Source organism: Pogona vitticeps, chromosome 2, assembly GCF_051106095.1.
Source record: "Pogona vitticeps strain Pit_001003342236 chromosome 2, PviZW2.1, whole genome shotgun sequence".
NCBI lineage: Eukaryota > Metazoa > Chordata > Lepidosauria > Squamata > Agamidae > Pogona > Pogona vitticeps.
Window position 1 is genome coordinate 44,464,824 of NC_135784.1, and position 19,859 is coordinate 44,484,682.

Consider the following 19,859-nt stretch of genomic DNA (forward strand, 5'->3'; position numbering starts at 1 on the left):
GACATGTGACTACAGTGATGCCTTGCCTGATGATGATAATCCATTCTGTTCAAATCGCTGTTAAGCGAAATCATCAAGCGAATTAAAAAAAAACCATTGAAATGCATTGAAAACCGTTCAATGCATTCCAATGGGCGAAATACCTGCTCGTTTTGCGAAGATCCTCCATAGGGCGGCCATTTTCTGGTGCCTGTAATGCGAGGCATCTGTGCTAAAAACAGCGGAGAGCCATTTTGCACAGCGGGTGACCATTTTTAGAGGTGCCAATCAGCTGTTTTAGAATCGTCGTCTAGCAAAAAATCAGTTCCCGAAGCAGGGAACAGATCATCATCAAGCGAATTTCATCACTCAGGGTTGATTATCTTCAGAGTGGATAGGTTTGTTCTCCTTGCAGTCCAGGGAACTCTCAAGAGCCTCCTCCAGCACCACAATTCAAAAGCATCAATTCTTCAGCAGTCAGCCTTCTTTATGGTCCCGCTCTCACTTCCATACATTGCCACTGGAAAAACCATAACTTTGACTATGCGGACCTTTGTTGGCAAGGTGATGTCTCTGCTTTTTAAGATGCTGTCTTGTTGGGTTCAGGCAATGAGCAGGCTGATGGGCTTTGTGGTGATCACCAGATAATGGATAACAGGATAGCAAAGAGTCTCTTAGCAATAGATTAAAGAAGTCAGCCACACACACAGATGGATGTCTGCCAGCAGTACTCCTGGTGGGCGACTCAGGAAGGAAGCAGAATGAGAAGTCGTCTGTCTCTCCCTCTGTGACGTTCTGCTCTCTCTGCCCCCAGGAGACTGTCCTTTTATTAACATTACAAGGTCACAGGTAGTGACAGCATTACAGATAGTAGACAGGGTTCAGATAGGACAATGGTTACATCATGTTATTAGGGTTGGTCTGGAGAAAGGCAATTAATCAAGCCCTCTTGATTGGCCTAAGGAAAGGCCTCTATGGCAAGGTTTCTATGATAATGAGAAAGAGGAGGAATAGTGGCAGCTCCTCCCCTCAGAAGCAGCCACAGGATGCTAGGAGAGTTTTCCCTCACTAGAACACCCATGCAGCTTAGCAACCTTGGGAATGGCACCCCCACACTGTCTAGGTTTGTCATCGTTTCTAATCAACTGAATAGAAACTGCCAATAAAATAGGTGAATAACCACTTTTTTAAAAAGTAGCATTCAATTATCAAAAGGGATTTTTTTTTTTAAAAAATGAAAATTTTAATTAAAAGGGAAAGTTAGGTATCTTTGGAACATATGAAAGATTCTATGAAATAATTTCAGCAGGACCTATAATGTTAGAAAAGGCACACGCTGGATTAAAAGGCCACCAGCACAGTTAAAGTGCTGGTTAAGGAGAGTAGATGTCTTGCCCAAAAGACTAATGAAAGGGCACAACCTGCCACAAAACCAGTGTAAATTGTTACAGCAAACAGAGAAGGATTCTGAGGAGAAGTGTGCTTTGAAAATTAAAATAATACATGTTACATTATATATTTCAGGAATAGGGAACCAGCCAAAAAAATTATGAAGTTGTACAAGGACTGAAAAGAAACCACTTCTCTTGCCTTCTCTGAGCTTGCCCACATAATATGCTAAATAACATCAACCTGCTGCTTTCCATAGGTTAGATACATGTCAGTATTCTCACAGTAGGCGGAAGGAATAAAAAGGACTTAGATCAACCACAGTCAAGTCTTACTGTATTTATGCCCAGCTAAAAGTTGTAATTTATGACAGATAGGGAAAAACATGTAGTAGAAGGAAACCTGGCAGTTCATCCACAGCACAAACTGTGGCAAGAGCCATGGGTTAATGATGGGACATCACCTGTAGCTCAGCCATCCTGCTGGCAAGGGCATAACTATACAAACAGATGGGCCCCACTGGAATCAAACCTGGCTCCAAAGAAATGAGTCTAGGTTTGGAATGTGTTAAAACATGTGCACACAGTTATTTTTTTTTTGTAGGCAACACTATAATGCAAAGCAATAAATAATAAAGCTCTCTAAGAAAACATATATTATTTTCCAAATCTTTAAGTCAAACATTTATATATAAGACTCAAGTTCTTAAAAAAATGCATACGAGTTTTTTTAATACAGTTATCTGCACAGTAACAATCTTCTGTGCATCACCGATGACAACTTTCACTTTAGTTTTCCACCCCCCCCCCCAAAATGTATCTGTATTACTCACAGCACAATAGTGCTGAAATTTCAAATTCACTGGTGGGAAGAAAGCAATACAACATCTGCTACATTATCTGCCCCCGCCTGATGGAAATACAGCACAGGGGCAGTTATTTATGTTGATTAATTAAATCTGAACCTAATAAACCGAAACTTGAAGTGTATGAACAGAAACAAAAGCAAGATGAGAAAGTTAATTAGCATTGCTTTAAAGGCTGCAGGATTCAAAGCAACACCTGAGCCAAAGTATAGATTATGATAAACATGCTTTTTTTAAAAAGCACAATTAACCTAGCTAATTATAGATGTATATTTTTTTAAAAAGGCACAGGGGCTCAATCCAAAACATGTCCCTGATCTGGCCTGTGGGCCTCCATTAGTCTCCCTCCCAAAATTCTGCTCTCCCCAGCTGCAATTGACCCTCAAAGTTGATGTTTGTCTTGGCAGATGCTGTTTCCCCCCTTCAAAAATAGCATTTAAATTGGGCTAAATACAATGCTAATCCTATCTAGAGTAGAGTTACTGAAATGAATGGGTTTTTGGCAAGTCTAGTTTATACAGTACAAACACTGTAGCCCATGGAAGAAATCTAATTTTCGGCCTCAACTTGAGCAGGTTCACTGAACCAACAGGACACTTACACAAGTCTTGTTGATCTAATGGATCCATTCCAGTTGGGATTAACTCCTGGATGTAGCCCATTTGGTTTATCATAACATTTCATCTGGCTTCTTTCCCAATGAAAAGTTTCCATATAGCCTGCTGAAAACTCTTAGGACTTCAACAGGATTCTTTCCCCCTTCCCCCTTTTATCTTCCTCAGTGCTGTGGAGTGTCAGTCAGTACAAAAGTATAGTGGGGGAAAAAGTTAAAAGGACAAGAGGAGTAATTGTGCTATAAATCTCCTGCAAGCTTTAAAGAGGAAACAAGAGGAAACCCACTCTAATTTTTAACCCTGCAGCAAGGAGTCGCCCATTCTAACAATGATGGTGAGAATTCTGAAATAAATAGGACAAGGGGAGTGCAAACGGTAGTCATCTTAATAAATAGATCTTGAATCCTCAAGTAAAATTAGGAAGCAAACTGCTAGTAATAAAACAGAAATATGGAAACAACAGGCATGGAGAGACATGCAAGATATGGGTTCCCACTGGTTTAATGCAGCCCTAAGACTGCAACTCCCAGCCACCCTTGTCAGCACAGCAATGGTGAGGAATGCTGGGAGTAGCAGTCCAACAATATCAGAAGAACAGCACTTTCCCAACTCTTTATTTAGCCTTTTATCTTTTTCCCTCCAGGAGAGGGAACATATATATATATATATATATATATAAACAATTAGTGACTGTACATCCAAATACTGTGACATTTTAAAACACTTTCATATTTAAAATACTCCATAAAGTCTGACAGTGAACCTAGAATTCATCGTGTTTTCTCCTAAATGGCCACTTGGAGTGTTGTGATACATGATCAGCTGCCAAGAGCACCAGGCGGACAAATTCTTCCACGTCAAAGGAATAATTTGTAAACTTTGGGTGTTTTCCTAATGTTGGATGATGGCCCTGAAGAAAAGAGAATTAACATGGTTATAAGGAAGCAAACAAATCGGTTTCATTGCTGGAAAACAACCAGCAAATTGAGTAATTATTTTAATTCATAATCACTGGTTTATCGATCCACCCAAAAGCAACTGTGTCAGTAAGAAAATACCTAAGAGCAATGCTATTGACAGTCTTGAGCTAATGGCCAATTAATTTCATTTCTCTCCCTCCTCCAGCTATTAATATAAAATGATTCCTTAATCAGAGCAGAGAATTTAATTTGGACTGTAGTTAAAAGAACCATATATCATGTGGAAAGGCTGAGAATGGTATAGCAAAATTTTAAAAACAAAACAGAAGAGTCCCTCCCATTCCTTCTGCTACCTCATCCTGGGGAAACACTTTTTGCTTCTTTTGCCAGGTGATGTAATGGACGCCTCTCAGCCTTGCTAAATCCAAATAGCAGTTTTCATCTTCACAGTTGTACCTAGAGAGATGCAGAAATAATGGGATAAAGAGATGTGTCTTCTCTGGATCCTGCCTTCTGCTGTATAAGAGTAGAAAGATTATCCTGTAAGAAAACTGATAGGATGAGACAGAGAGGTTACTTACCTGTAACTCTGGTTCTTCAAGTGGTCATCTGTGAATTCACACTAATGGGTTAATCTGCGCCTACGCAGAGATCTCCAAAATATTCTAGAGCTCAAACATGCATTTGCTAGGACTGCCCCCCCAGTACACATGGTCCGCCCGTCGTGGTGATTACCTCAGTTCCCCAAAAAGGCCGACGCTGCCTGCAGAATGAGACAGACGTGACGGACAGAGGGGAGGACGGGCGGGAAGTGTGAATTCACAGATGACCACTCAAAGAGCTTGATCACTTGTTTAGTAAAGTTTTTGCAATAGGAGCAAAAAGGAACTGAGGTAATCACCATGATGGGCGGACCACGTATACTGGGGGGCGCGGTCCTAGCGAACACATGTTTGAGCTCTAGAATATTCTAGAGATCTCTGTGCAGGGGCAGATTAACCCATTAGTGTGCATTTACAGAGACCACAAAGAAGAATCTTCCTTTTCTTCCTCTTCTCCTAAAGAGGCAAGAAGCAATTAATTAATTAGTTATGTGTGTTTAGTCGTTTAGTCGTGTCCGACTCTTCGTGACCCCATGGACCAGAGCACGCCAGGCCCTCCTGTCTTCCACTGCCTCCCGGAGTTGTGTCAGGTTCATGTTGGTTGCTTCGCAGACACTGTCCAGCCATCTCATCCTCGGTCGTCCCCTTCTCCTCTTGCCATCACACCTTCCTAACATCAAGGTTTTTTCCAAGGACTCTTTTCTTCTCATGAGATGGCCAAAGTACTGGAGCCTCAGCTTCAGGATCTGTCCTTCAAGTGAGCATTCAGGGTTGCTTTCCTTTAGAACTGATAGGTTTGTTCTCCTTGCAGTCCAGGGGATTCTCAAGAGCCTCCTCCAGCACCACAATTCAAAGGCATCAATTCTTCGGCGGTCTGCTTTCTTTATGGTCCAGCTCTCACTTCCATACATCACGACAGGAAAAACCATAGCTTTGACTATTCGGACTTTTGTTGGCAAGGTGATGTCTCTGCTTTTCAAGATGCTGTCAAGATTTGTCATCGCTTTCCTCCCAAGAAGAAGGCGTCTTTTAATTTCAGGGCTGCTGTCTCCATCTGCAGTGATCATGGAGCCCAGGAAGATAAAATTTGACACTGCCTCCATATCTTCCCCTTCTATTTCCCAGGAGGTGATGGGACCAGTGGCCATGATCTTAGTTTTTTTGATGTTGAGTTTCAGACCGTTTTTTGCACTCTCCTCTTTCACTCTCATTACAAGGTTCTTTAATTCCTCCTCACTTTCTGCCATCAGAGTGGTATCATCTGCATATCGGAGGTTGTTGATATTTCTTCCGGCAATCTTAATTCCGGCTTGGGTTTCTTCCAGTCCAGCCTTCCGCATGATGTATTCTGCATATAAGTTAAATAAGCTGGGGGACAATATACAGCCTTGCCGTACTCCTTTCCCAATTTTGAACCACTCAGTTGTTCCATGACCAGTTCTAACTGTTGCTTCCTGTCCCACATATAGGTTTCTCAGGAGACAGATAAAGTGGTCAGGCACTCCCATTTCTTTAAGAACTTGCCATAGTTTGCTGTGGTCCACACAGTCAAAGGCTTTCGCATAGTCAATGAAGCAGAAGTAGATATTTTTCTGGAACTCTCTGGCTTTCTCCATAATCCAGCGCAAGTTAGCAATTTGGTCTCGAGTTCCTCTGCCTCTTCGGAATCCAGCTTGTACTTCTGGGAGTTCTCGGTCCACATACTGCTGAAGCCTACCTTGCAGGATTTTGAGCATAACCTTGCTAGCGTGCGAAATGAGTGCAATTGTACGGTAGTTGGAGCATTCTTTGGCACTGCCTTTCTTTGGGATTGGGATGTAGACTGATCTTTTCCAATCCTCTGGCCACTGTTGAGTTTTACTATTTAATTAATTACTTTTGCTTCAAGAATTATTACAGTTAGTGTTAAAAATATTTGTGTTAGCAGACACACATTAACATTAAATTGTTAAAGAAATTTGTTATGATTTAATAAATGTTAACAAAGCCGTATAAAATTAATTTGTTAAGTAATTATTTAAACCGTTAGATTAGGCTATACCATATAGAATCATCAAAAAGGGTCAACAATGAGCAAAAAAGTGCTGATCATTGTTTTTAAATGTTAACAACACTGGCATTTAACAATTAAAATTCTGTAACTTACACTACATAAGATTTTGATTCCACTGTTTCCCTGAAAATAAGACCTAACCTGAAAATAAGCGCTAGTATGATTTTTCAAAATGCTCATAATATAAGCCCTACCCAAAAATAAGCCCCATTTAAGTGAAACCCTGCCCTCCACCATTGTGCAGCAACCAGAAGAAGATGACATGACTATATTTGAATAAATGTAGATTGTTGTACATTTTTTAAAATCCCCTGAAAATAAGCCCTAATGTATTTGGGGGGGGGGGGATTAATTTAAGACCCTGTTTTATTTTTGGGGAAACACAGTACCTCATAACTAAATTAATTTTTCACAAACTGTTTTTAGAAGTAGCCCCTTCTCTGTGGGACAGCAACAACAGAGTATGAAGGGGAAAGCTCTCCCCAATTCTTATGTTTAATCTCCCCACAGACAGCATCTAGAGCTTAACGTGACATACCTGTGCTTTTACTGTAAACTTACTGACAACAGGTACTGGAGCCTAGACTCTTAAGTGGGGTTCCTCACCCTACAATGGAGGCCTGAAGGGCCCCACTGCTTGTATCATGGCTCGCCAGGTGTTATCTCTTTTCTATAGGCGTACTGCGATAACCATGGAGGCTGAGAGCTGCTTATAATATATAAGACAAATCAATGCTTCTCAGGCTCAAAGAGGAAGAGAACTGTACAAGTTTTCTAGAGTTCAGTTCTGCAATGCAAGATTTGTTTTTCCCAAATAGGAAGGCTAATCATATGTATGCTTTTTTTTCTTGGTAAAGAGAAAGTTGCCTAGCAACAGTGCCATACAGCAGGAACCAACAAATTTCAGGTCATTTTAAAGCCACATGGTATGTCACTATTAAACTCATTGTATAGTTATATTGCAGAAGAGGCCAGAGACTGGAATGGGAACCTAGGTAAGCCATGAACAGTTTTAAAGCAACAATCCCTTCATACACTCCTCCCGCAAAAATCTTACTGGTGAATCTCATCATAGCTTCATGATATCATACAAACAGCAGGTATTAAAGGATCCTAACAAGAACAGTAAGCGATTACACTTTAAATACAATTATATAAATATAATTATATACCTATAATCATTATGGTTACCCTTTTCAGGGTTTTCCAAGTAGAGAATATTCAGAAATAGTTTACTATTCTCTTCTTCTCGGGGTGCCTTGGGAATGTGCAACTTGCCCAAAACTATACAGGTGGCTCTACTCACAGGAGGAACATGGGAAACCAAACTCCCAACGTCTGGCTTCGCAGCCAGATACAGTGGTGCCCCGCATAGCGACGTTAATCCATTCTGGATTAATCGTCACTATGCAAAAACATCGCTAAACGGATCAAAAAAACCCATAGGAACGCATTAAACTTTGTTTAATGTGTTCCTATGGGGCCCCAAACTCACCGTTCAGCGAAGTTCCTCCATAGCGCCATTTTCGCGCTCTCGGTAAGCGAGGGCAGGGCGCGAAAATGGTTGTGGCAGCCATTTTGGGCGTCCGGCAGCCATTTTGAAACCGCCAATCAGCTGTTTAAAAAAACATTGGAATGCAAAGATCGGTAAGTGAACGCTTACCGATCATCGCAATGCGATGTTTTGCCATTGAAAAAACAGATCGCTATGCGGATTTGTCGTTAAACGATGCGCTCGTTAAGCGAGGCACCACTGTATCTAAACCACTGACATAACCAGTCAGATTACAGCTATTTCTAACACAGGTGCCATAGCCAGGGCTAAAAGATTAATTTTCATAAGTAATATGTTACCGGGCTTCTACTGAGCAGAAAGTCCCACCAACACTGTAAAGCAGAATTGGGCTAAATGTACAAGTGTTGCCCTCACACAAGCTGTGATGTCCATGAAGGAAGCCAACCCTCTGCTTACACAAAATGACAACAATGCTTTCATAACCAGTACAATGCTGTGTTACTAATGCATACAAGGTTTTCCATACATTACATGCCTCAAACTACAAGTCCCAGAATTCCTGTGAGGTTTGTGGGATTCTGTGAGTTGACAGTAAAAAAAAAGTAATTTTGCCAAGCTCTAGCATTAACAGGCCTTGACTTGGAACAAGAGGTCAGGCTAGATTTTCAGGAGCTTTTTAAAAAAATGAATCAACACACGACATTTTTCAATGTTTTGCCAGCAGGCCATTTAGAGCAGGAGAATGGACCGCCACCTGCTAACCTCTCTTCAGTTAAAACTAACAAACTATCATCACAGTCTGTTTGAAGAAATGATCCTCTATTTCCACCAAGAGTATGAAAAATCTGACGGTTTCTATGATGGAAACAGCCACACCATCTTTTTACTATGTTAGCTATTAAAAAGCAGATTAGAAACCCTCTTAGGAGCAAGAAATGGCATCCTATCTTGATGTAAACAGATAAAAATATATGAAATGTACAAACATAAGTAACCCTCTGGATGCTTACAGTTCAAAGATGACAGCCCAGTCTGGCAGAAAGAGAAGGTGGGTAAGTCCTGCCCCATGAATTCCAATGAATATATCAGTATTGTGTGTGATTTTCAGCTGCTCCTTAAATTCAAGCTCCCTAGAGAAAACACATCAGAACGATGGATATCGAGCAGTTTGGGGGGAAGCAGTGGCATTATAGTGGACCATTACTCACAGATAGATCAAGGAAGTAAGAAAGATATCCTGGGATACAGAGGTGCTATAATAATATCTCTGCTTGCAGCTATGATGCTGCTAGGTCTTATAACGGCATATTGTTCCACCAGAGAAATCAAAAGGCGACCTTGCAAAAGGACCTAGTATGCTTTTCAATGCCCCAAATATGTTTAAGAAAGTTGTATGACTGAAGTGTTATGTTAACTTAACATTAATATTGTCCAGGTGCTTTGTATTTTTAAATTTTGTGTTTCACACAGTAACAGTGCAATCCTATGCGCATCCCAGTACATCTGAAGAGGGCATATTCATTAGCAAATGTGCTTTGCACTGCACTTGTGAAAATCCAAATTAATTCCAACCAAGGAGGGGACCTTCTTAGGGGTTACTACCAAGCTGTGGAACTCCACTCTAAAGAAGGCTAGGTAGGCCCACTGCCCTCCCAGCCTTCTGCAGACAGGCAAAGATCTTTTTGGGTTGCTAACTGGCTGATAAAGAATGTTTTGTATTTATGATTTGTTTTGTTGTTTGCTTTTTTAGGGGTGAGGGTTGTACACTTACATTTTACCATGACTAGGCTTTTAAATCTTTGTAATTCAAGGCTCCTTTCAGTACCACAGTTTATTTAATTGTGTTTTAATATTAGAATTTATTGTTTGTGTTTGTGCCCGTGTTCACTTCATGCTGTGAGCCTACAAAAAAGTCAGGATACAAACAAACATAGGAAGTAACTAGCTATCACTAAATACAAGGGTGTTCAAAAGTGCAGATACAACAATGGGAAATGTCCTTATGAAGAAGCAGAATAATCGAATCATGAAATTGGAAGGGGCTTATAAGGCCACCGAATCCAACCCCTTACTCAGTGCAGGAATACAAATAAAAGGATATCTGCCCGGTGGTTGTCTAAATTTCTCTTGAAATGCCTCCAGTGTTGGAGCACTCACCACCTCTCGAGGTAATTGGTTCCACTTTCGTACTGCTCTAAAAGGAAGTTTTCCTGATACTCAACTGAAATCTGGCTTCCTGTAACTTGAGCCCATTGTTGCATGCCCTGCACTCTGGGGTGATTGAGAACAGATCCTGACCATCCTCTGTATGATAGCCTTTCAAGTATTTGAAAAGTGCTATCACATCTCCCCTCAGTCTTCTTTTCCCAAGGCTAAACATGCCCAGTTGTTTCAGCCTTTCCTCATAAGGCTTGGTTTCCAGCCCCCTCCTGATCATCCTTGCTGCCCTCCTCTGAACTTGTTCAAATTTGTCAGCATCCTTCCTACTTCAGTACAAACCTGCTCCTCTTTATGGACGTACTTACTTGTATTTGTAATTCACTATTTGGACCTCAAACAATGACAGTGTTTTCAAAGCATTGGCAAGCTAAGAACAAAGAGAAACCAAGTTTTAGTACAGTATTTACTCTTTCCACATTTTATTTATTTATTTATTTATTTGTTTGTTTGTTTGTTTGTTTGTTTATATGCCGCCCACACTACCCAGAGGTCTCTGGGCGGCTTACAACAATTAAAATTCAATACAGTAAAAGATAAAATAATTAAAATACAATTAAAATACAATTAAAATTGCCATCGGACCCACAGCCCAGTTCTCTTTGGGCATCAAAGCTCTAACGTGCCCATCACTACACAGAATTTTTTTGCTTGAGAGAAAATTTCCCAACCTCATTTTGGTTTAATATCTTCCTGTATGCTGTACTTCGAGCAAGGATTGTAACTCTGATTTTCCCATCCTATTGAAGAAGAAGAAAGGCAGCAAAATAAGTCCATTTGTGTTAAGAGAAATACTTGCTGAGGGACAACAAGAAAATTAGTGGATTTAATGGAGTAAGTTAGCTGTACGATTAATTCTCTCTCTCTCTTTTAATCACATTATTTATGCCACACACAGGAGAGCCGCGTACTCCTTAAGAGGAGTTTTAAAATGCATGCTCTGTCCATTCTTCTTCCCAAAAAGACTTAATTGCAACAAATAGCTAAGTCATATAAGAGACCCCTTACAGTCTTTCCTAAGCCCCTCAACCATCTTCCCACCTACACAGAACTTTACAGTACTAAAAACAGCACAGGCTTTGAAATTATTTCTTTCTATTTAGTACAAAATGGACTGCATTGCCACCACATACTTCTGCAGAAACAGAAAAGGTAGCAGGCAGCCACACAGAACAGCATGCTTTATACACTGATGAATTGATGGGGTGGGAAAGAAAAGATTTGCCCACCTAACAAAGTTGTTATTTTCCTTTCCTATTTAAAACTCCATTGAACCCTCAGGGGTAAATTGTGTAAAACATGAGCCCAAAAGTTTAGCTGCAGGACACCTATTAACATCAGTAGGAAATGTGTAGCAAGTGGTCGCATGGAGCTTGAAATCATAGTCCCTTGTGATAAGCATGCAGAATATTCTCCAGTGAATAGTTTAAGGAGCTCAAAAGCTCAGAGACGGCTTTGCTCCATATTCTCTCATAATGTGAGAAGGAGTACACATACACACATGCACAACTTAACAGCTTATTAATTGTGACATAAAGTCTCCCTGTAGATCAAAATATTGCACCTAAAGCAAAATTCACATCCTGGGCTATCTGAGGGTTTTTAAATGTCTTTAGATAGTCCTCATCCTGCCAGTCTCCTTAGTGACAGAAGATCTGCTGGCAAGACTAACGCAAATCTTGAAATGGCTGTAAGAGTCATAGTAATACTTTAGTCCTATTCGGTCATTACCTGTTAGACTGAGGTTCCTAGCATCTCCCCTTCTCCACTGTTGCTTTCCCCACGTGGACAAAAGATATAGGCTCCATACCCAAGGAAGAGCCCTGATTTTCAAGATTCTTGCTCACCTGTAAAGCCTACATGTGTCCTTTTCAGACACATAGCTCTCCATCTTAAGAACATGACGACAATAAGGGAAGTCACTAAATAGCTCTCTGTGATCAAAACCCAGGAAGTAATGATTGAATAGGGCTCCCTTTGTCATGAAGAAAGTCTGCTACTACAATACAGTTATTGGATTTTTCTTAAACCATGCATATATCACAAACTATACAGAATACAAGTGCCTCAAGAAGTTGGTTACAGTCCATGAAACCCATCTGTCTCTAAGGTACCACAGGAGTCCTTGTTCTTTTCGCTACAACAGATTTCACATGGCTGCTCTCCTGCAAAGGTGTACAGCACACAGACATGTTGTAGGCAACAGTGACCTTTTGAACACAGGGTTGTTTGTATTCCCTCAAAGTTGCCAGGAAGGCACCTCATGGCAATAATCACAGTATATTGGTCAGCATGAAACTCAAACCACGAGCAAGTCAGTGGAAATAGAAGTATTTAAAACAGCAGTTAAATATTGATTATGGATGCCAGAAAAGAGAATTGTTAATGCTCAGGCTACAAGAGGAGCAGAATTTCAAGCAGAGAATTGGGCAAAGACAGCACATGCCAACTCAGATTCAGGCGGGTAAAAATGGCTATTGTTACCAAAAATTACATACTGCTGCATTAATACCTTTGGTCTTTCTTGTTTAATATTCAATCTGTGTAACACGTGCTGGGAAAAGGCTCTAAATAACCCTGTACCATGACAGCCGGAGATCTGAAATCAGAATGGATATATAGAAATACAATGTATGCATTTGTTCAATTTTATTTTAATGTTTTTTTCCTAACAAAAAGTAAAAATAAAACTTTACACATCATACATTTAGTTGTAAAACTTAAATTTTTTATTCAGGATTCTTTACATTCAAGTGGTGGTGGTGGGGAGAACCACCAGATTTACTCACCAATGGTGTGTTATAAAACAAGCCATACCTCATTCGAGGCAACAAGGCAAAAACTGCATCTTTGAAGCATACCTGGAAAGGGAGATAATTAACAAGCTACAGTGGAACTCCTACTGTATAATTAAGAGAGGTGAATATAAAGCAGGACCTATTAATATTGCAACTGAAACCAGATCAGAGCCCTACAGTCTTACTCCGCCCTGCATTAAATACCAACAAGTGACTGGAACAAATACAGTATGTGACGCAAAGGCTGAAGAATAGTAGGCTAAATAACATTTATAAGTGGGCTGGGGGTTATTAGAAGAGGAAATGATAGAAGGCAAAGTAACAAAAGGAAATAAAAAGTAAATGTAATAACCACAAGAGCAACGTGGCTAATTTCCAAGGTTTTGCATTCCTGTACAGTATTTGGTCACATACAATGCCTCTGCAGAATACTCATGTATAGAACACAGAACATGGACTGGAGATCTGATCCTACACTCAAATTAGCAACTTGTTAAGACCATACTAAAAGGAGACAACTTGAAATGCACAACTTTTTGCACTACAAAGCTGAATTCAAGATACTGGTTTCTGTTTTAAAACTCAGAATGACTTAGTGGCCAGCCTATCTGAAGGACTACATCTCTCATGTGGTCCCCAAGATCTTGGGGGAGACCTTTCTCTTGTTCCCACTATCCTCACAGGTACGCCTAAGGAGAGTCTTTTCAGTGGCTGCTCCCAAGCTGTGGAATTCCTTCCCAAGACAGACCAGGCTGGTCCCTTCCTTCCTGTCCTTCCAAAGAATCAGGCAGGCTTTTCTGGCAAGCGATTGGCTGACAAAATTTTAATAGGGGCACTCTTCAAAGTGTGTTTTTAAGTTGTTCTAAAAGAGCTGTTAGTTAAATGATTTTATTACTTTTAATACACTATTTTTTTTTAATAAACAGTAGTTGCCCCGTATCCATGGGTAATCCATTTCAAAATTAGTAATATGAAGGAACCCACTAAAGAGAGTGAGAGGAGGGGGAATGGCAAAAGGAGAAGGAGGTAAATGTACATGAGAACTGACAGCGGGTCGCTATATGGATAACTGAAACTGCAGATACTGAATCCATGTATACAAGGGGCACTATTGTAGTAACCTATGATACATTTAGCTTCATTTGCCTTTTAAATGTTAGGCAAACTGCCTTGCATTCCTTTAATGGGTGACAGATGGGATATAAATAAAATAATATGGGATATAAATAAAGTGAATAGATGAATGGACGAATGAACGAATGAACGAATGAATGAATGAAAAACCGAAGAACCCTGTAAGGGATGTTTGGCTGAGAGAGTGTGATCAATCCGAAGCCATCTAGTCAGTTTCATGGCCAAGTAGAGTTTGAATCCAAATCTCCTGCGTTCTAGTTCAACACCACCCTTGAATAACCCATATCTCTTTAAATTAAACATTTTAAGAGATGTAGGTCATTCAAGTCAGCTTTGTATGATATTTCCAAGTTCCATAAACCAAGTTTTATGGATAGACCCTCCCTGTCAAATCTGGATGCTGCGTAACCCATAACGACCAAAAACAACAAAAATAAAATAAAAGAACGAAACCAGAATCAGTTAGAGCTCCACTTCCAGTTTTGAAAAAATGGTACCCTGGGGTTGTTAAAGGATGTTGGGTTGGGCTGGGGGTTCTATGGACTATTTAAAAGGTAAATTTCCATGCCTTGAGACTTCCAGGAACAGACATTCAGCTGTTTGGGACTGGAACAGAGGGAAGGTGAAAGCATGGAAAGAACCTTGGAGGGAGCCACATGCAGCCTCAAAGTTATGTTTTGCCCATGCCTGCTCTAGCTGTGCTTACAGTCCCAAATATGTCAAGTATCATTACCACGAAACTAAACCTGAAACACTGATTTTTGGTGTATCTTAAAATACCATGCACATTTAAGCAAAAAAAAAAATTTGTTTTTCATACTCTCTTTGAATCATATGATTTTAGGTGTATTATTTCATAGTCCGTAAATGCCTTCCATGTTTCATTGAACAAGTCTCCATATCCATAGGCGCTCTGGCAGAAAAGAAACATAAGCGCACATAAGATTTCACTCAGAAACAAATCATATGACTTCATGTTGTTCAAGATTTTATATAGCTCTACTGCCTTAAAGAACAAAACTTAAGTTTTGCTTCCCAGATGGAAAGTCTGGGAATGCTTGTCCCTTCAGCTGTTTGAAATCTGACTTCCAGAAGTTCCATACAATTCAGATAAAGCAGCTATTGCCCCAAATACCCACAAAGGTTCTCCACCCCTATGTACAGAATGCCACACCCAAGCCAACCCCAAATCAGTGACACTTTTAATAACCAAGTTTTAACCCTGCTTTGCTTTACAGTGGACCCTCGACTTACAGACGGCTCGACTTACAGACTTTTCGAGTTATAGACTTCTCTGGCTGCAAAATTTAGGTTCGACTTGCAGCCGGAGAATCGACCTACAGACCAGAAAAAAACCAAAATGGAACAAAAACGGAACAAAAACGGCCGGTTACGGGATTAATCGGTTTTCAATGCATTGTAGGTCAATGGAGATTCAACCTACAGACTTTTCGACCTGCAGCCACCGTTCCAACACGGATTAATTCCGTAAGTAGAGGGTCCACTGTATAAAATAAAGGCTACTTGCAAAAGAAACCTATAAATGCACAAGACACAGAAAATGCAATCCAAATAACTAAAATCAATTTCATACAATAAAATCAAGACCAGAGTGAAACAAAATGGTATAGAAACAGCATAACTGTAGCTCACATTAAAATGTGGAATTAACAAATTGTAAGAGAATAAGATCTTAAGGTGAAGAAAAAAAAATGTTAACAGCTATCCTGGAGCTACAAAGAGCAAAAAGGAACTAGGATGTGCAAAGAACAAGCTGTTGCGGCATCAATGTTTCAGTACTGCTTGACAGTTGAGCCTTATGTGTTTGTGCTTCATTTTAGTCCTTTTTAATATTTCAAAATAATTATTTAATATGAAATTGAAATATATTTAAAATAAGCAGCAGACACTGTTACTATTGCATGCAACATTAGTTAAAGAAGGTAACAAAATTTATTAACATGCTGATTTTTATTTGCCTTTTCTCCACTCACTGCTTTGTGCCACTTTCTAACAGATGATGATGACAGAGTAAAACACATTTGTAATTTTTTTTGCCTCATACATGCTTCACAGTACTGTACTTTGGCATTTTTGTTTCTTTGAACAAAGATGTCAAACAGAGTTTCTGCTTTGTTCCACTTACTTAAAAGGACACTAATGTTTAGTAAGGATAGCAATTTTGCAGTAGCCAAAAAACCTACCTGCATTAGATTAAAAAAAGAAAGAAGGCATAATAAACTTCCTGACAACTACTCAACCATTCTAAACAGTTTTTTGGCACCATCATCTGGCAACACAAGGAATTTAAACAATCAAGTATAGTAAATAATACAGCTTTATAAAATTTTGTTTACTATGGAAAAATAGCTTCCATTTTAATGCAAAGCTGCATGACAATAAAAGACAGATGATAGGACGGCTAGTCTTAAGCATTTGATAGTACCAGATTAGATACAAAGAACACAGGACCATGGAGGGGGACCTTGATCTAGTTAGCCTTGTATAGTGAATTAAGAGCAGGTCTTCAGGGTTTTAGGTATGATTCTTTCCTAGCCCACTTGGAGGTTCTAGGCATATGCTGGTAGATGGTAGATACCTATCTACTAGGATGGATGCACCAATCAGGATCATCCCGCTTAGTTTCCAGATAAAGCACCTGGTAAGAATGAAACAGGCTGGCACATGTTGTGCTACTGGCTCAGTATCAGCAGTCAACAAAGCACAAACTCCCTGGAGGGTCTGCAACACACACGGAATGGAAGGCTGGACTCTGTCTGTGTGTGTGTGTGTGTGTGTGTGTGTGTGTGTGTGTGTGTGTGTGTGTGTGTGTGTGTGTGTGTGTGTGTGTGTGTGTGTGTGTGTGTGTGTGTGTGTGTGTGTGTGTGTGTGTGTGTGTGTGTGTGTGTGTGTGTGTGTTGCTTATCTCACAGAATATACAGATGTGGCTTCTGCAGAATAAAAGACACAAACATGTGCCTGTGTGTTCAGACACAGAGATACACACACATTACATGAATATAAACAGTTGTTATAGAACACACTCATCATAAGCATGTCCCACTAGATGAATGGAATTTAAGATAGCCAACTTTTTCACTGATTTCAGTGGGATAAAAGTGTGACTCTCTAGATACAAATTTACTTCATGAAAAGGAGATTTGCTTTGCAACAGAAAAAAAAAGATTAAAAGGAAATATAAGAACAGTTTGAAATATCTCAAAGACGATCATGCCAAAGAGGGTACAACTTGTCCACTGTTGCTCTGTACCACAGTAACAGTACAATCAGATGTGGATTTCTGTTTTAGTGATTTGAAATGTTATATTTCCTGTATCCAAGATACATAACAATATATAAACATTTGACTCAACCAGTCGGTGAGTGAAAAATGTAGGGAATGAAATTTCACCTAAGCATAAGAAGAACGTCCTAACTGCAGGAGATCCCTGGCATGGAAGAGACTGCCTTGGGGGAAAACAGGCCCCCTTCACTGCAAGCATTTAAGCAAAGATTAGGCAGAGAGAGTTCTGACTCCTGTCCTCTGAAGATGCCGGCCATAGAGACTGGCAAAACATTAGGAACGAAAACTTCCAGAACACAGCCAGACAGCCCGGAAAACCTACAACAACCATCGTATCCCAGCAGTGAAAGCCTTCGAGAATGCAAAGATTAAATGCATTCCACAGTCTGCATCAGACAATGAGCTAGAACAGATGATCTCCAAAAGTTTTGCAACTCAATGACCTTTTATGTCAGCAATAACAATTATGCTGTTCCATATTTTTCACTCAAACAATGATGAAATACACTTATTAACATCTTCATTTCATTAAAAAAGAGAGCTTTTACTTACAGTGTCCCACATGACAATGTTGACATCAGTGCTGAATGAATTAATAACATGTTGAGTGATGTAAAGATTTACAAAATCACAAAAATGGTGGTACATATTAACACCTGTGTGAAGGAGGCAAAAAAAAACATACATCCACTGTAAACGTATTATAGGAAACAAATTATTTGCATTTCTTCTTTTGTAAACCTTTATTCATTTGCACAGACTTCCCATTCTTTTCACAGGGGAAACACTGCAAGATCATCTCTGGTATTTAAGGTGTTTGCCATGAAAATGAGAATGCTAAGACGCACAAAGTTTTCATTCCACTGGAATCATACGTTCTGACTGACTATTACTATTTTCCCCTGCATTTCCATCCCTGTAGGTCCTTAAGGAAACAAAGGAATATAAAAATATACCTAAACCTTACAGCTGCCAGTATTCCAAATGAGAAGCAAATAAATAAATAAATAAAAATAGACAGAAATTACAGTAAGAGAACTCCACAGAGAGCCTGTCACCACCCGGGCAAAAAAAAAAAGTTCCAGTAATAAATAAATAAATAAATAAATAAATAAATAAATAAATAAATAAATAAATAAATAAATAAATAAATAAATAAATAAATAAATAAATAAATAAAAATAGACAGAAATTATAGTAAGAGAACTCCACAGAGAGCCTGTCACCACCCGGGCAAAAAAAAAATGTTCCAGTAAAAGAAATTTACATATACCTTTTTTGTACAATTTTCTCAACTCAAGATGGGCATCAACCACTGCTTCAGCAGTTCATGCCCATTTCTTTCTCAGCCAAAGAGGTGTTCAGCACTTCAAAGCCCCGCCTCCTTCAGTGGGTGCCCACTTGGTGGCGGCAGCCTCACTTCCCTGCCTCCTCCAGGCGCTTATTCAGTTGCCATGACTATTTATCATCCATTGACCTTGCTCTGCTGGAACTGGCTCATTCTTTTGCAAACAGGGCTTGTTTTGAAAATCAAAAAGTTCAAACTACAAAATTCACTTCTAAAGCACCTTTCCCCCTACACTCCCTCCATAGTCATTTTATTATTTTTCTAATTCTCTTAAACATACCCCGTTTCCCCATTTAATCACTGAGGATTCGGTGAGTTACCTACTCCATACGTTTCACTGATTCGAAGGGGCCTCCTATAGTTGCGACTTACCTAAGCAACAGGATTTCAACCAGTGAGGCTAGATTTCACTAGCTTTTTAACTACAACAACAAAATCTAGCTGAGGACTCAATCACAGATCCACCACCTAGCATAATAAGGTGGGGAAACAGAAAGGAAGGTGGATGGGGTTCAGAAAAAAGAGAGAGACCCAAGTCTAAAAGCCAGTACTTCCTTTGTCATAACATCTGTAAATGGCTTCAGATATCATAAGAAATAATGGGAAATTCTACAGATCTCAATTCTCTGCACTCTTGATTAGAAAGATGGACATAACAAAATCAATACAAAATCTTCTATATGAAAACCAAGTGTGCTGCACAAAATAATATACCATACTTGCACTATTACAAATAAGAAAAAGCTGGAGACCAGCATAAATCTGATACAAAACCAACTCATTTAAAGAGATCACTGCATTGTGAGCCACAGACATCTCCATACCTTCCCTCTTAAAGTAATAAATTCTATCAATGCTGTACTACTGAATTGCGTTACTGTCTGTAAGTTATATGGACTATTTTAAGCACATAAGAAAAGTGCAAGATACATATTGAGGTTTCCTGATATAGTGAAAATAAGTACACAGAGGACATCAGTTGCTGATGTTTGTACTTCATCTGTCTTATTTAGAATAGCCACCTAGAGAAGTGGCAGGGCCACTAGATGGTGCGGTACAAAAATATAATAAGTACAATAAATAATTAAATTCTCCTGTTGCAAACTCAGGACAAAAAGGA

The 19,859-nt window shown here is 39.5% G+C and overlaps 1 protein-coding gene across 5 annotated transcripts in view; it reads right to left on the minus strand.

Annotated features, from left to right (window-relative positions):
- Positions 1 to 690: 690 nt before the first annotated feature.
- EOGT (EGF domain specific O-linked N-acetylglucosamine transferase) overlaps positions 691 to 19,859 on the minus strand; it is a 33,653-nt gene continuing 14,484 nt past the window's right edge. For 4 of the 5 annotated variants that reach the window (XM_078385109.1, XM_078385108.1, XM_072989413.2 and 1 more), the window contains 9 exons: positions 17,944 to 18,047; positions 14,908 to 15,000; positions 12,945 to 13,016; positions 12,668 to 12,754; positions 10,827 to 10,895; positions 10,464 to 10,525; positions 8,949 to 9,068; positions 4,121 to 4,223; positions 691 to 3,757 (listed from right to left, as the gene is read on the minus strand). In XM_078385109.1, the coding sequence (XP_078241235.1) occupies positions 3,611 to 3,757; positions 4,121 to 4,223; positions 8,949 to 9,068; positions 10,464 to 10,525; positions 10,827 to 10,895; positions 12,668 to 12,754; positions 12,945 to 13,016; positions 14,908 to 15,000; positions 17,944 to 18,047 (857 nt within the window). In that variant the 3' untranslated portion in view covers positions 691 to 3,610. The remainder of the gene's footprint in view (positions 3,758 to 4,120; positions 4,224 to 8,948; positions 9,069 to 10,463; positions 10,526 to 10,826; positions 10,896 to 12,667; positions 12,755 to 12,944; positions 13,017 to 14,907; positions 15,001 to 17,943; positions 18,048 to 19,859) is intronic. The other variant, XM_078385110.1, reaches the window with a different exon arrangement.